At 39.8% G+C, this 14,251-nt stretch overlaps 1 protein-coding gene across 1 annotated transcript in view; it reads right to left on the reverse strand.

Moving 5' to 3' along the window:
* eys (eyes shut homolog) overlaps window positions 1-14,251 on the reverse strand; it is a 156,388-nt gene that overhangs the window by 30,860 nt on the left and 111,277 nt on the right. The window contains exons 40-41 of the mRNA XM_072391139.1: window positions 8,552-8,702; window positions 823-931 (exon numbers count right to left, since the gene is read on the reverse strand). Of these exons, the coding sequence (XP_072247240.1) occupies window positions 823-931; window positions 8,552-8,702 (260 nt within the window). The remainder of the gene's footprint in view (window positions 1-822; window positions 932-8,551; window positions 8,703-14,251) is intronic.

A 14,251-nucleotide genomic window follows, 5' to 3' on the forward strand; every position in this document is an offset into this window, starting at 1 on the left:
CTAAAAGACGATGTCTGTGCAGTGAATTCAGCTCTAATCACATGACCTACCTCAGTGAAAGTTAGAAGCTGCAGAATGTCTTCAGCGTTTTCTACCACAGTCCACAGCATTGCGATGTTGGACATGCTTCTTTCAATAACTCAATTCTGCTTCCGTTAGGACAGTGGTCAAATTAAATGCCCGTGTCCAACTCTAACGATAGCTTGTCTCAGCTCTGCATGTAACAATGCTGAGAGGTCAATTTCAGAACTACTGCAAATACAAAATTGCAATAATGTTTAACTTTTAATTACTGTGGATAGTGTTTTATCAATGTTTCTTATACACATCTATAGACTGTGGCAATGTCAGCTGGCAAAGGTTATCCAACAGTCAATGGCAGCTCTCTCCTGACTGCATCGTCTGTCTAATCAAATATGTGCAAGTGCCTATTCCCAGGTTACTCCTTGACATCATGCTGTATTTTTTACCGTTTCCCTTGTGATCATCGCAAAGAAAGGTAAAATAATTGAGGCATTCATGACTTGGTTTCACCACAAATTCACCAAATTCCAGAAACCGTTAGATAATAAGCTATTACATAAGTTAAAAAGAAAGAAGGAACACAAATACAGATGACAGCCAAGAACACAGCAGCGTTAAACTGGTTAAATCACCTGGAAATCGAGCAAGTCAACCCATACCATAATTTTAAATTTCACAGTAAACTCACAGTAAAAGAAAAAAAAAAAGGAGACCAAGGCCATGATTATAGGTTACAGCTGGACATCTAAGATAATGGATGGATAAAGGGTTGATTTGACTGCGCGGAGGTCAGGATACCTCTGACATGGGATGTGACATGAACTCCTCACGATGCTGAGCTGTGCCATTATCTGCACCTATTTCAATCATGCACGATCCTCCTTGTTTGCCGACAGGCAGATTGTATCTGCAGAGAGAGAAGACACAGAGAGCGGGGTTAGTAAGAAAGGGCACCCCCGCACAATATCTGATGCTCACAATAAATCCAGCAAAGCATGAAAAATATTCTGATGGTGAGACAGACAGAGCAGTCACAGTAATGGAGCTGTTAATGTGAGCATTGAGAATATACCATAAACTGACTTGGTATACATTACACACTGTTTTATGGGAATTTCTTTGCAATGGTAGATTGCTTGGAAGCAATGGTGCGTTTGTATCTCTCGCTATCAGCCAAAACCCAGGAGAGACAACAAAAAAACAGAGGATGTTTTCCACCGTTAGATTTAAATAAGAAGTCCAGAAATAGCTTTTTGCTCAATGCTGCAATGGAATTCTCTAAGTCGTGTTCCTAGGAAAATGTGAAATTTACATAATGATGCAGTACAGCCGGTAAAGTCGCCAAAGATAAACCATAGGTTGAGATAAGTAGTCATTACCAGTTTAATTTACACAATCAAGCTATAGTTGATGACATGCATTACAATGCCAAATAAAACAGCAGCAACAATAACAGTTGTAATAGCAATAATAAGAAAAAAATTAGACACACACACAAAACATGATCCATGGTGTAAGCGCTCATTATGTCACTCAGGATTAATTAATGATAAAAATGAGGGCACAAACTAGATATACATTATAACCCAAATGAGAAGGACGACAATTTTATCATTTGACCCTTTGTGTCTCTCTAGGGAAATACACAACTGTACTGCTCATTAATGTTGCAGCCATGGTGTTAAGTAGCTGGTCTACTTGTGTCATATTCCAGCTCTGGCAAAGTCAAGTGATTCCCTTTCACCAATTTATCATTGGTTTTATGCTGGCTCTATACAATCAAGCCTCTTTATTATGTAAAAGGTCGTACACTCTGCACTACGTCCACAGACACGATTCTGCTGGAGCCCAATCTACATGATGCAAATTTGCTCCGTGGGTTTATTCAATATTCCAAACATATAACACACTAATATGATCTTTCACATCCATTCGACCAGTCTTTGTGATTGTACCCGGAAAAACTCTCAAATGTCTGCTTTAATAGCCAGATGGAAACAATGAGGGCAATCGTCCTCCCGCTAATTTGAAACAGCCTTCCAGAACACCTCCCTAAGGCAATCCCACGCACACAACTTCAGGTAGGACTAATTACAGGTACGGAAATCACAAGAGCTCTTTTGTACACTCGCACTAACAAAAACACATACACACAATCTCTCCCTCTCTCACACACACACACACATTCAAGATTGAAGACGTGAAAGGCAACCTAATGTCCTGAGACGACATCCGCTGTTATCCTCAGGGTGCCCGGTGTGTTTCTGGGGTCATTCTTCATACATTAGCATAACAGTGCCTGATTAGTGAGGGATTTCAGAAAATTGCATTCCTCCTACTGTTTATTTTCCAAGGCACAGGGACATAACAAGATCCAAATGAAAAGAGTGAAACGATCCAATATTGAAATACATGTCTTTGTGCAGCAAAAGCACACTAAGGCGAGGTATGAAACATCACTAAGTTATTAACAAACTGTCTTTTGCTGAAGGCGTTTGATGCATATGTTGGTGTTTGGTGTGGCTTTTTATTTGGGCTGTTAATGCTGCAAAAAACAACCCCTCTGAGACACACTGAACATGCTCACTAAGCAAACAGGATGATGTTACTTGATGAGCTCTCGTGAGCGCATCGAATGCTCCACCCAGCTCATTTACACCGGCCTTGCTGTAAGGAAAAGATGACTGTACAACTTTACTTGGTCTAGTGGCCTTTCAGCTCCACATATACGGACACAAAAACACAAGCCCAGTGACATCACCCAAACATATGAATGAAGTAGAAGACAAAGAGACTGTGGTTTGTGTGATGCTGAGATGCAATAATACGCCGATCTTATTGGGCTCCCTGTGCAATATTCACCGCTGGGTCTCACAGGACCAACAACAGTGAAGTCCCAATTTGAGGTAAACAAACAAAGATGCATAAATATTTCATTTTCTCCAGACACATAAAGCCACAATATGGCAGTGCTCGTTTTCACTTATTCAATCATCATTTATGCATTTGTTCATCTGGCTAATGCTCTAATCATAAGTGATTTGTCATCTCTAACATCCCCATTTAGACTGTGTCTGGTGTCTTACTAATTCAGGGCAACCGGAATACAGCAACTTTCTTGACGATCACCACTGAAACATTACCTGAAATGTTCAGGGAGCTTGCCAATATTTTCAGCCCTGCACCTTCACACAAAGGTATTTGTTAAACCTGAAGCTGGCGTTTGTTTTTACAGTCCTGTTTGAACGTGCCTCCTTTGCAGTCCCCTGCAGAAGATCAGCATTGAGGGAGGATCATCATTAAAATATTAGTACTGCATAAAACATCTGAAAGTATTGGCAACAGATGGCAGTAAAACATCACGCACCACAGTGGTACCCTTGCAACAGTTTTCACTGTCTGAAAGGCAACACTTTTTTTTTTTTTTTTTTTTTTTTTGAAACAGCTTTTTCTTCTGACCACATTTCAGATTCTCACCACATACAAGAAAAGAAACAAGAAAAAAAAAAGATCATGTGGAACGCATAATTTGCGAGTCATTTAGTAATTTTGAGTCAAGAGACTATCAGTTCTGCAAACAGACACCGCACATTGGAGTTTAATATCTATGTGCAGACTGGCTTACATGTGATAAATATATAGAGAAAACAAGTACCACCTGTTACTGTGATATTGATATTAACACAACAGGTTGCAGAGCTTCATCAGATAGAACCCAAAAGACAGACACATAAAGCCCCATATGGTTAATAATCATGAAATGTCATATCAAACCACAACACCTACAGCACAAGGCATCAGGAGGGATTTGTTTGTTGGCTTTTCCCTGGATCAGACCATCATCTGTACCTGTACAGTGGCTGTAATGCTTCTCTGGCTCTGGTGCAGTGACTTTCTCACGTGCAGCACTGCAGCATTTGCTGCATAATTTGTGCTGTGACTGGCAAGCCTCAATTAATTTAGACAGCCTGTATTCTATCATTATATCTCTGGCAATACAATTAAAACAGCACACAGCAAGGCTCTTGGCACGGTGGGGCTTCACAAAAGAAACTCCAAGTGAGCAGGCATCGCTGCGGTCGCCTCCTCAATGAACCCGCTACTTGTCAATACAATACTGAATACAGTGCAACTGATAAACATGCTTTACCTCAGATCTGGTAACAGGCCAGAATGATGTTGATTTAAAAACCAAAACACTCAGTATCAGTATCTCACTTCTCAAGTGCACTTATGGCTTTTATGCTTATTCAAATACATTTTTCACTAATAACATTCCAGCAATTTAGGCCCAGGGGAACAGTTCCGAGAATGGGCTCGGTGTATTGTTAATATAGTTAGGGAGAAAAAGTAATCAATAGTAGTTTAATACTTCTATCATTTTGAGGATTCCTTTACCCACAACTCAGATAACCATCTATAGCAGGTGTTATTTTAGGTTTGAGTCAACTATATCACAGCTCACATTTTCAAAAAAGAAATAGCATGGACAGATGGACACCAAAGAGCGCTCTTAACTCTTTACTGGAAAGCGTATTATTGGAAGAGTTGACTCAGGAGTAAAAGGAGCTTTTGAACTGGACTGTACTAGACTTCAATTCTGAAGGCTGGGCTTCTGTCCCTTTAATTCAAAGAAGTCAGATGCCTGAGATGTCCTAAAAATGTCTTTTCGGTCTTTCTTCTCACATCACACGTCTGTTTTCTTCCCCTTACAGCCGCTGTTGCTAAGCGACATGTCACACTCACGTGTGCATTTTGACAACAAAACTTTTCAATGGTCAGTGAAAAGGAAATCATTGAATTACTGACACAATTCAATAAGAAGTTCAGTCATTTGCTCTGGATTAGTGAGTGGAAAAAAAACAACTGAGGCGATGTTTAACAAAAGGTCACAAGAACTGTTAGGTAACATGATTTTGAAGCTTGACCTACACACTGTGTATGAAGTAAAACCCAGAACACTTTTGCTTTCTGCATCATCAGTCTTATATTTGTCACATATTTGGTTGATTGATCTATGGCTTACCCATAATCTGTTACCAGCAGGACACAAATAGAAAAAAAAAGTGACTTTGAACACAACTGTCAAATAGGATGTTTAAATATATATATATATATACACATATATATACACACACATACAACTGTGCTTCTGACCCACAACAGTACTGCCATCGGCTAATAAGCAAAACAGGCAAGGTCGACCCTTTACTTTCTGCCATCAAGTACAACACGACCATTTTCATAACAGGAGAATTTGGAGAAAATTGCATGTGTGATTGCTAGATATTCGTGCAATATCAGTGACACGAGAGTCTCTAAAAATCTCCACCTGAGGATCAACATTAATGAGGTACTTGACACCAAATCAACAGTGATCAAAACCGATATTTCCCAAATTTAGGACCCAAGTGTTAGAAAACAAGAGAGGGTGAATAATCCTATCTTTCAAAGACTCGCATGTGACACGAGGAGAAATGTCATGCAGCGGAACGCTATGTGTCACCCTCAACGATTCCTGACTCTGTATGAATAGAGAATATTCCAAAAGTGAATATCAAGCACAACGGACTTCAACCAATAATGGTTTCAGCCTCACAAATGACCGGGGGAGCATTTGGAATCTGCCACTCCGGAAATTTAATCGTAGCGGTATTGCCCCAAACATCCCTTGAGGAAATCTTCCCAACATCAAAAAGCAAGCCAACAGCAAACATGTCCTCCTCAAATGAAAAATGACACAGCCCCCCTTCCCTGCACACTGCATGCTGTGAATTGATATGACAGCACAGGGCACTTGTGCAGCGTCCTTATTTTACTTGCCAACTTTCGTCTGTATTGAGTGTTGCAGCACAATTCATTTTTGCTAAGAGAGATAATAAAATGCAATCTTAGGGTGTTGTGGTAGCGTTTTGCTGCTTCCTGTTTGTAATCAGTCTATTTGTCTTATGCACACTGTTTGTAGGGCAGCCATGCTATCATATGCAGAAAATGTACATACACATATTCATTAATATATCTCTCCTGAATAAATCCTAGTTATATTGTCTCACTTTCTTGAAATAAAACTTTTAAAAATCAAAATAAAATCATTTTAACACAATCTCAAACTGCAGCTATATCTAATGTCGCAACAGGATGTTGAAGTCCTGATTAAATATTCACAATGTCTTTTATGCGTTTATTGAGGGATAATTAGCTGTATGATGGCGTGTAAAGGCTGTTGAACAGAATTCCTCTATAGCTCTGAAAAAGTGTCAGATGGCACTGTCAGGAAGTGGAAAGTTGAATGTTGAATCTAGGCTTGTGTACATGGTGCAGGGAACAATCTAATGTGAATACACAAGAGCAAAAGAGACGGCAGTTATTGCAATTCAAACAGCCTCTTCAGTATGCAGCAATTATGTAATTATCAAAACTGTAGTGCATTAAAGCCCAGCATAGATATACAGAAGTGCCACTTTTTCCCTCCAGAATACAGAACTGAGTGTTGCACAGAGGAGTTGTACCATCTCTCTTAATGTAAACAGTACTGCATTTGCACAACCAACAGCCTGCTATGTGTACAGCACGAGCAAGTGATTTAACAATATTTGTATGAGATGAAAAAGCAAATGTTTTCCCTTTCTGGTGTTCTGCTCAAGTATAAGAGCTCGGATTATATACGGCTAAATACAACCACTGCCCGGCAGGGCGTGGATGCTGACAACTACAAGTTGAGGTGGCTTTATTCAATGTTGCCATCCATCATCGAGGGAAAGTAGATAAATGCTCAAAACATGACTTGATGATGTCATATACTCATTTGCATATGAATCAAACTGCTGAACTGATCAAGAATAAATAGAGGCAGAGAGCTCTGCAGCAGGTCCTCTCTGATTTCTCCCACTGGCTCACTTGGCCCCACAGTGATGAGTTTTTATTCTGTGTGTGCACTACGGCTGAAGATCAAGCCGTGTACGGGGAAGCATTGTTTGCCAGACCTATTTGGACGAGACCAGCATGTAGTGCAGATGGATGTGGATCAAGTTTAACATTTTGCACAAAGTCTTGCCAAATGTCTATGAGCCAAGTGATTTTTCATGATAATCCGAAAGTGTCGTATTTATTTCTTGTGCTTTGAGACATAAGAGGACGAGCTGTCTTACACTGCTAAATCAAGTGACAAACATAGCAACATGGCAGGAGCAGCTACTTTTACATAACTTCCATTATTACCTAACAGAGCTAAAAACATTCAACGCCAGCACAAAGAAAAGCTTGGTTTGTTGTATTATTCTGTTGCACTGTATTTTCATACCACATTATCTGGAGAGACCACTTCTTAGTTGTGTTTTCCGGTTTGCTTTTCCACTATTACATGGGCACATCAATGCGAAGATGGATGTGGCTTATAATTTAGCTGCAGAGATTCGCAAGTAGTTCCATTTATTTTTCCTTTCCTCACCAACAGTTCTCGTGCAAAACAAAACTGTGAAGCTGTGCTCGTTCCGCGGCGTTTCAGAATGTGCAAAGTCTGTGAACCCTCATTCAATTTAGAAAACAAGACAGAAATATCAGACTTGATAATGTATGCACTCAAAAAAAAAGGACACGAGTGGAAGTGTTTCATGACACATGCAAAGTAGTCTCCAAAAAACGAGAGCTGTTGTAATCAGACTGGAGAAGAATACAGAACCATCTTTTAATGGTATTATTGTCCATGAAGCCTCAAAGGGACCAAGTGTAACATATAAGAAACTCTCTCAGTTGACCAAATATCCCAAAATAATAATACTAAATCATTTTGTGAACCATCTGTAAGTAATCTATGGATGCAAGGGGCTGTAAGAAATGTCTTGAAGCAATAATTTCCATAGTTTTGCCCTATTTTGCATCATCAGATACAAGAAAATTGGACATACGGTGAGCTTGTTATTGGAAAACAGCATGTTTATCAAGTGTATGCACCCTTACTGAAGTAAACAACAATGTCCAAACATTCAAGCTGGAATTTGTCTGATGGTGTGGGCCGTTTTTGGAATGACAAATATATGAAAACACTAATGCGGACAGCCAATGGACAGTAAAGATGTTTGGGGTTTTTATCATGATGACAATGGCATCCGACAATAACATTTCTTGCTGAATATATTTAAAGAGGAAAGCATTGAACCCTATACATGACGGTGTAATGGCTTAATCTTTGATCTCGTCTCTTATGTTGTCATTTCATGGTGAATGGGGAGACTGCTGAAGTGTTCATGTCTTAAAACACTTATTTTTACATAGTAGCTGTTATACTGATGATACTGGATTTTTATAATGAACGGCTGACCTGCAACAGTGCATCATTCAATTATAACACTTTTCTGGAGACACCTTGCATGACAACAAAGCTACTAATCCTGCTTGCTACCCTTAGCAAAAACAACAGCAAATGACATAAACATGTTAAACAAGCATCGCAAAACGCCTTCGTTCTTAGATTGTGAGAATGACTTAGACAATTGAATATCAAGGAGCAGACATGAAGGGTATAACGTACCGGACTTTGATTGTCGTCCATCTGTTATTGTTGATGATTTTTTCTGCAGCTGCATTCAAAACATGGCTGCCACCACAACCAAGTGTAGCAACAGGGTTTCCATCCTGGAGAAACACATGAAGGAACCGATCCCCGAAGTTCTGCTCTTGGGCTGAAATGGAACGAAAAAAAAAAGAAAAAAAAAAGTGGTTAATACAGAGTTCCTTTTTTTAAATTTTTAAATTTTTTTCTTTAATATATTACCAAATTCAACAAATACAAGTTGTAATTTCAATGTCATGACTCTAAGGTTAACTTAGATATTTAATGAAAATTGAAGTAAGATCAAGTATTTTTAGACTGGATTATATTTAACTTACAAAAGCATAGACCAGACACTTCAGTGTGGTCAGCAAATCCTTATTTCTCTGTCCTGCGAAGCAGCAAACACAGAAGCTTTACGTACTGCACCAGTGTCAGCCAGTTGGACTCGGAGGGTGTTAAATGCAAGGTCATACTTGCTGTGATCAATAACAAACACGTGAAAACCTATGGGAGGGCTCGTGTCCGCTAACAAATGTCATTTCACAGCCAATGGGTTTGTCTCCTGACAGAGACTCACCAAGAACCAGTCGCACTGCAATGACCTTAACAATAAACACACAGATGCCAACATTGCAATGTTTCCTCCATTTAAGAATACCTCGCAACATAGGACTGACCCAGACCTGATAATCTATAAAATGTTAAAAGATTCAGGCAGAGGCTTCGTCTGCATGCAACGCTACTTTTATTTCCAAAAGGATTCAGCTGGGAAGCATACAAGTCATCATCCTTAGCAGAGTTAAAAGTAAAAAAAAAAAAAAAAAAAAGAACACAGAAATCTACCCAAAGGGCACAGAAAGCTCATTTTAAAAAGTCTGGAGAATAATCATCAATTCTTATTGAAGAACTTTGTGCTGGATACTCCCACCTGCACTGCAAGGGAAAGTGTTGCGGAGAGAGGAGAAGGAGGACTAATCTCATTGTTGAAAAGTCTGTTTTAGGAGAACCTGTTAAGAGACTAAGCAGAAGGCTGCTTGGCTCTCACGTCACCTATTTAATCCGAAATGATGGACAGTGCCAGAGAGACCTTGACACACCAACCTGATCCTTTCAGAATTCCAGCTGTAAGTAGCTATTTCAGTCTCACAGAAAGCACAGTAGTGTATGTACAAAGATTGCATCAATGTGAGCTGAATTCTCTCCACCATGCAGTCTAAAGGATAGCTTTTTATTACCTTTATGTTACAGGTTGGAAGAAAGCAGCAAATGTTCTGCCTCAAGAGATAAAGGCTGTTTCAAAAGCATTGGTAGGAAAATCACATGACAAGCAGAATGATGGCAAATTCCTGCACCTTATTCCAACCTAGTCTTTTCTGTGGCTCGGAAAAGCCTAAAGGTAGCAGCTTTTCCACATGCAAGACACTGTTTTTTTGTTTGTTTCTGTTTCACTCTTCTCCAATTACATGGTCTCCATTGTAAAAGAGAAATATTAACTTAGCCTCAGGACAAAGGCCAAACAGTTTCTGTTGCCTCACTTAAGAGACAGGACGATATCACTAACCAAGTCACTGTCTCAAAACTATATCATTCCACAGCAGTGCATCATATCACAGCAGGAGTTTCTGATTCTCTTGCAAGTGAGACGGTGCAGTGGGAGAGCAGCAGACATCAGCAGCAGCATTAATCCTCCCTCACTGTGGTCTTCAAGGGGGAGGTAGAGGGAGAGTGCACACCAGTCCCACACTGCTGTCTGAAAAGACGTGAGCAAAGGGATGGCAACATTAGAATGCGGCTCTTTGAGGGAGACCGAGATAGACGGAGCCTGCCACTCTTGCCCCACTGTGAAGGAAGACATGCTTGCCGGTCAAGGGACTGAGCAGCAATGCTGCCCTGTTCTAGAGACCTTAAATGTTTCAACGTTTCCAACGGGGCACATAGAGCAGCACATTTCAATTGAAATAGAGTAAGTGACAGGGGACTACTAATCCAAAGGGAGCGACTGAGTAGGCGTACGATTGACCTCTTTGATTTTTTTTCAATGACAATGGTGATACGAGGCACGACTCTCAGAAACTGGGCTGATGTGGCAAAACTGAAATAGAATGTAGGTGCGAGGGCTGAGAGACAGCCTTGTGTCTTAGCAATGTGTGTTTCATCTCTGCTGAACTACTGTCATGGCACGGGTGGAGGATTTAGACACCAGAAAAGGGTGCAGAAGCTGAGCTTGTTTCAAGGCTGTGTGGTAAACTGATATGAAAACTCTGAACCAGTCCTCCGGGGTAAGAAGGGCATCGAGAAAATCCCCATCTCTTTGTTGGAGGGAGGCTATGCTTAGCTTAATATGCTGCAGTCTGATAATGCTTTTTCTAAGCCGACTTGGAAGTCTTTCTTGTCATAAGAGTCAACAGAGATGCACTTAGCAGTGCCATATTACATATCATAACTGCTTTTTCAGAACAGGTCACAGGAGGAATATCCTGTTCAGATAACCTGGTGTTTTGTTCAGTGGAAGGGCAGCACTCTTCCCCTCTAAAAATATCAGTGGGTAGCCATGGACTTATTCAGTGGTGTGAAATAATCTTTAAAACATTAATTTGTTTTGGCCGATATACGGAGACCCATTTTTGGTTCTCTGGTTTGCAGTAAAATCATCCTGCCAACATGCTTTTTCTTTCAGAAGCATAATATCTAAAAGCAGTTGTTATTGCAGTTTTATTTTTTTTAATTACTGATCGTAAATATATCTGTCCCTTTGAAATATCAAATTCCTAATGCCTAATCTTCATTTAACTGGATGAATCTCTTTCGTGTTAGCAAACTGGTCAATTGTTTTTCCTCTTTTTCCTGCAGAAACTTACAAATGTACATGCCCTGGATGATGCTGCACTAATGTATGCCTGCAACCTGACTAAACCAGCAAGTCATACAATCTAAACCAGTGGTTCCCAACTGGTGGGTCGAGACCCAAAAGTGGGTCACGGACCTGTTTTCAATGGGTCGCCAGACTGACTGGGAAAAAAAAAAGTTCAGAAAAATGACCATGCTTTAATTTTGAAGGGCTCAGAATGCATGCTATTCACACTCCTAAACAGTAGGTGGCGACGATACCCTGTAAAGATAATCGACTCCCGCCATTTCATAGATAGAAGAAAAGCTACGGTTTGTTTTCCTGAGCGTGACCGTGGCTAAACGCAGGTACGACACTGAATACATATAATCTGGATTTTCTTATACTGAGGACAAAAGGGGGGAACGACCTCAGTGCACTTTTTGATTTTGAATGAAAATGCAGACACTTGAGTGTTAAAGGGAATTTTTCCCTCTCTACCTTCACACTGTTTTGTTTGCTTTCGTTTATTGTTAAACTTGAATTTTGTGTCTATTGACACACTGTGATATTTTATTTTACATCAGGTTCAAACTGCAACATGTTTTCATTAAAGGAATTTGAGATGTTAAAATTTTCCTGGGTCGCAGCAAATAATAATGTCTACAAATAATGATGGTGGGTCCTGAAGCCAGACCAGTTGGGAACCACTGATCTAAACAGCCATGTAGGTTTGAAACACAGTGCACGCAACAGCAGAGATGATGGTTTCAGAAAGTGCCACAAAGGCTGTCAATGCATCTTACTTGTGGCCAAGTACTTGGACAGGTAATTACGAGGCTTCAATCTGACTCTTTGGTTAGGTTTTGGCATCAAAACTACATGGTTAGGTTTAGTAACCAAAGCAATTTGATTAGAGTTAGGAAAACTGTCCACATCCACATGCACTTTGTACACACAACCACTTGAGGACAACATCTAAAGAAAAAAAAAAGTAAATATATAAAGCAATGCTGAAAAAGCTCCAAATATCGAGTCCAATCACATCTACCTGTAAACAAACTTCTATAGAACTCCAAACTGTCTTTTCGTTAGTTCCAAACTGCATAGGCATATGAAATATTGCATTCTGAGGTGATGACTCATGTACAATGATGATAGAATTTTAGCCATTTGTCCATTTCTTTACCAACAAAAGCTGATGGATGACTCCAGCATTTTTAAAAATGGAGCTCTACTTTAACAAGAAAGAGACAATTTGGTGAAACTGCACCAGACCAGTGATCTTTGAGTTGGTTTTCAGTCAAACTCAGAAGTAATTATGAGCTGAACCTTTCTGTTTGTACAACCCTGCACTGCCTGCCATTACATTATAATGTCATCATTCCTCCTCAGTTATCTGTTACACGCCCTCATTTGCAAAGCTGTTTCTTTTTTTTTTTAATTTAACACATTTCCTCCCATTTATGTCTAAGTCATAATACTCCCTTGACACACACACACACAAAAATTGCTTTAATCTGAGCAGCTGAGAACTCTATTTACGGTATATATATATATTTTTTGTCACGTACTATAGGTTTGCAGTGAGGATCATGATGTAAAGTTATTATTTCTTTCACCAATTTATATTCCTGTACTACAGTGCACATTTCTGCTCCTACTATTTACTTGCCTGGAAAATACTATATCTTGTGCTGGTAAAAGGAAGGTTACAGAGGATGTGTCTCGTTCTCTGCTCGTATGCAAATCTTTTTCTTCTTTTTTTTTTTTTAGCTGTGCAAAAGTCTCTTGTGGCTGAGAAGAATTTGGCATAACAATTTTAATCATACTAAACAAAAATTAAGCGCACAGAAGCAAGAAGTGGTCTCTCCAGGTCGTTTGTGGTGCTGGTAGGAATGGAGTGAGGAAATTTGACTTTTTTTGACTGCTATGAAGCAATAATGGCTATTTTTTTAATATACTAATGGCATATTATTGCACAAAAATGCAGGACTGATGTAAAAATGTCTGTTGGTACATTACCTTAAAATATAGCACACAAAGTAACCCACAATTAAAGCAACTTTTTATGGATAGATGACACCCAAAAATACAACTATGCCTGGCAAATAATCATCATTTTCATTTCCAAATTGAAAATCTAGTAGCGACCGTTGCGATTTAATTAATGCAGGAGCAAAGGCAACAAAAACAACACAGGTGCGACTTCCTGCAACAATGACCCTTTGTCTGCTCTTGCAGCAGTTGTTTCAGTGTGGTGCCATAACTCATTTGTCGACAAACATTTACTACAGACGTCAATGTTGCCCCATCTTTTATTTTTCTATTTTTCTTCTGTAAGGATATTGTTTTGTGCTCTCCCCATGGCCCTGTTACTGCGCGCTGTACCTAACAGAGCGTTCGTCCTTTTGTCAGAGCCTGTCACCTGTTCTCTCCCTCTCTTTATCTCTCTCCGTCTCACCCCACCTCCTCATATTTCTCCTCTCGAGCTGACAATTGAAGTCCAGGGGGGAAACTCGCGGGTTTGCTTCAGGCGGAGGTGTGAAAAGGAGGAGAGGAGGAAAAAGGAGCAGGTCTCAGGAAGAGATTCTTCGAATCTCAATGCATGGCTTTTGGCTTTCTTCTGATTAACTTTGTCTGCTTCATCTCAAGAGTTTTCTTTTCAGTTCACGTCCTCTAATGTTAAAAAGATTTCAAGCCAAGAGGCATTAGAAGATAAAAGTTACCGTGCTTGCTATGTAGGCTTTCTGAACATATATCTCTCGCTCTCACTCTGCTTCCTAGCCTCCAAAGTCGGTGACAGTTAACTATTGTAAATATTACGGAGGACCGACAACAGACTGATT

Source organism: Leuresthes tenuis, unplaced genomic scaffold (assembly GCF_036924035.1).
Source record: "Leuresthes tenuis unplaced genomic scaffold, fLeuTen1.0.hap1 SCAF_8, whole genome shotgun sequence".
Lineage (NCBI taxonomy): Eukaryota > Metazoa > Chordata > Actinopteri > Atheriniformes > Atherinopsidae > Leuresthes > Leuresthes tenuis.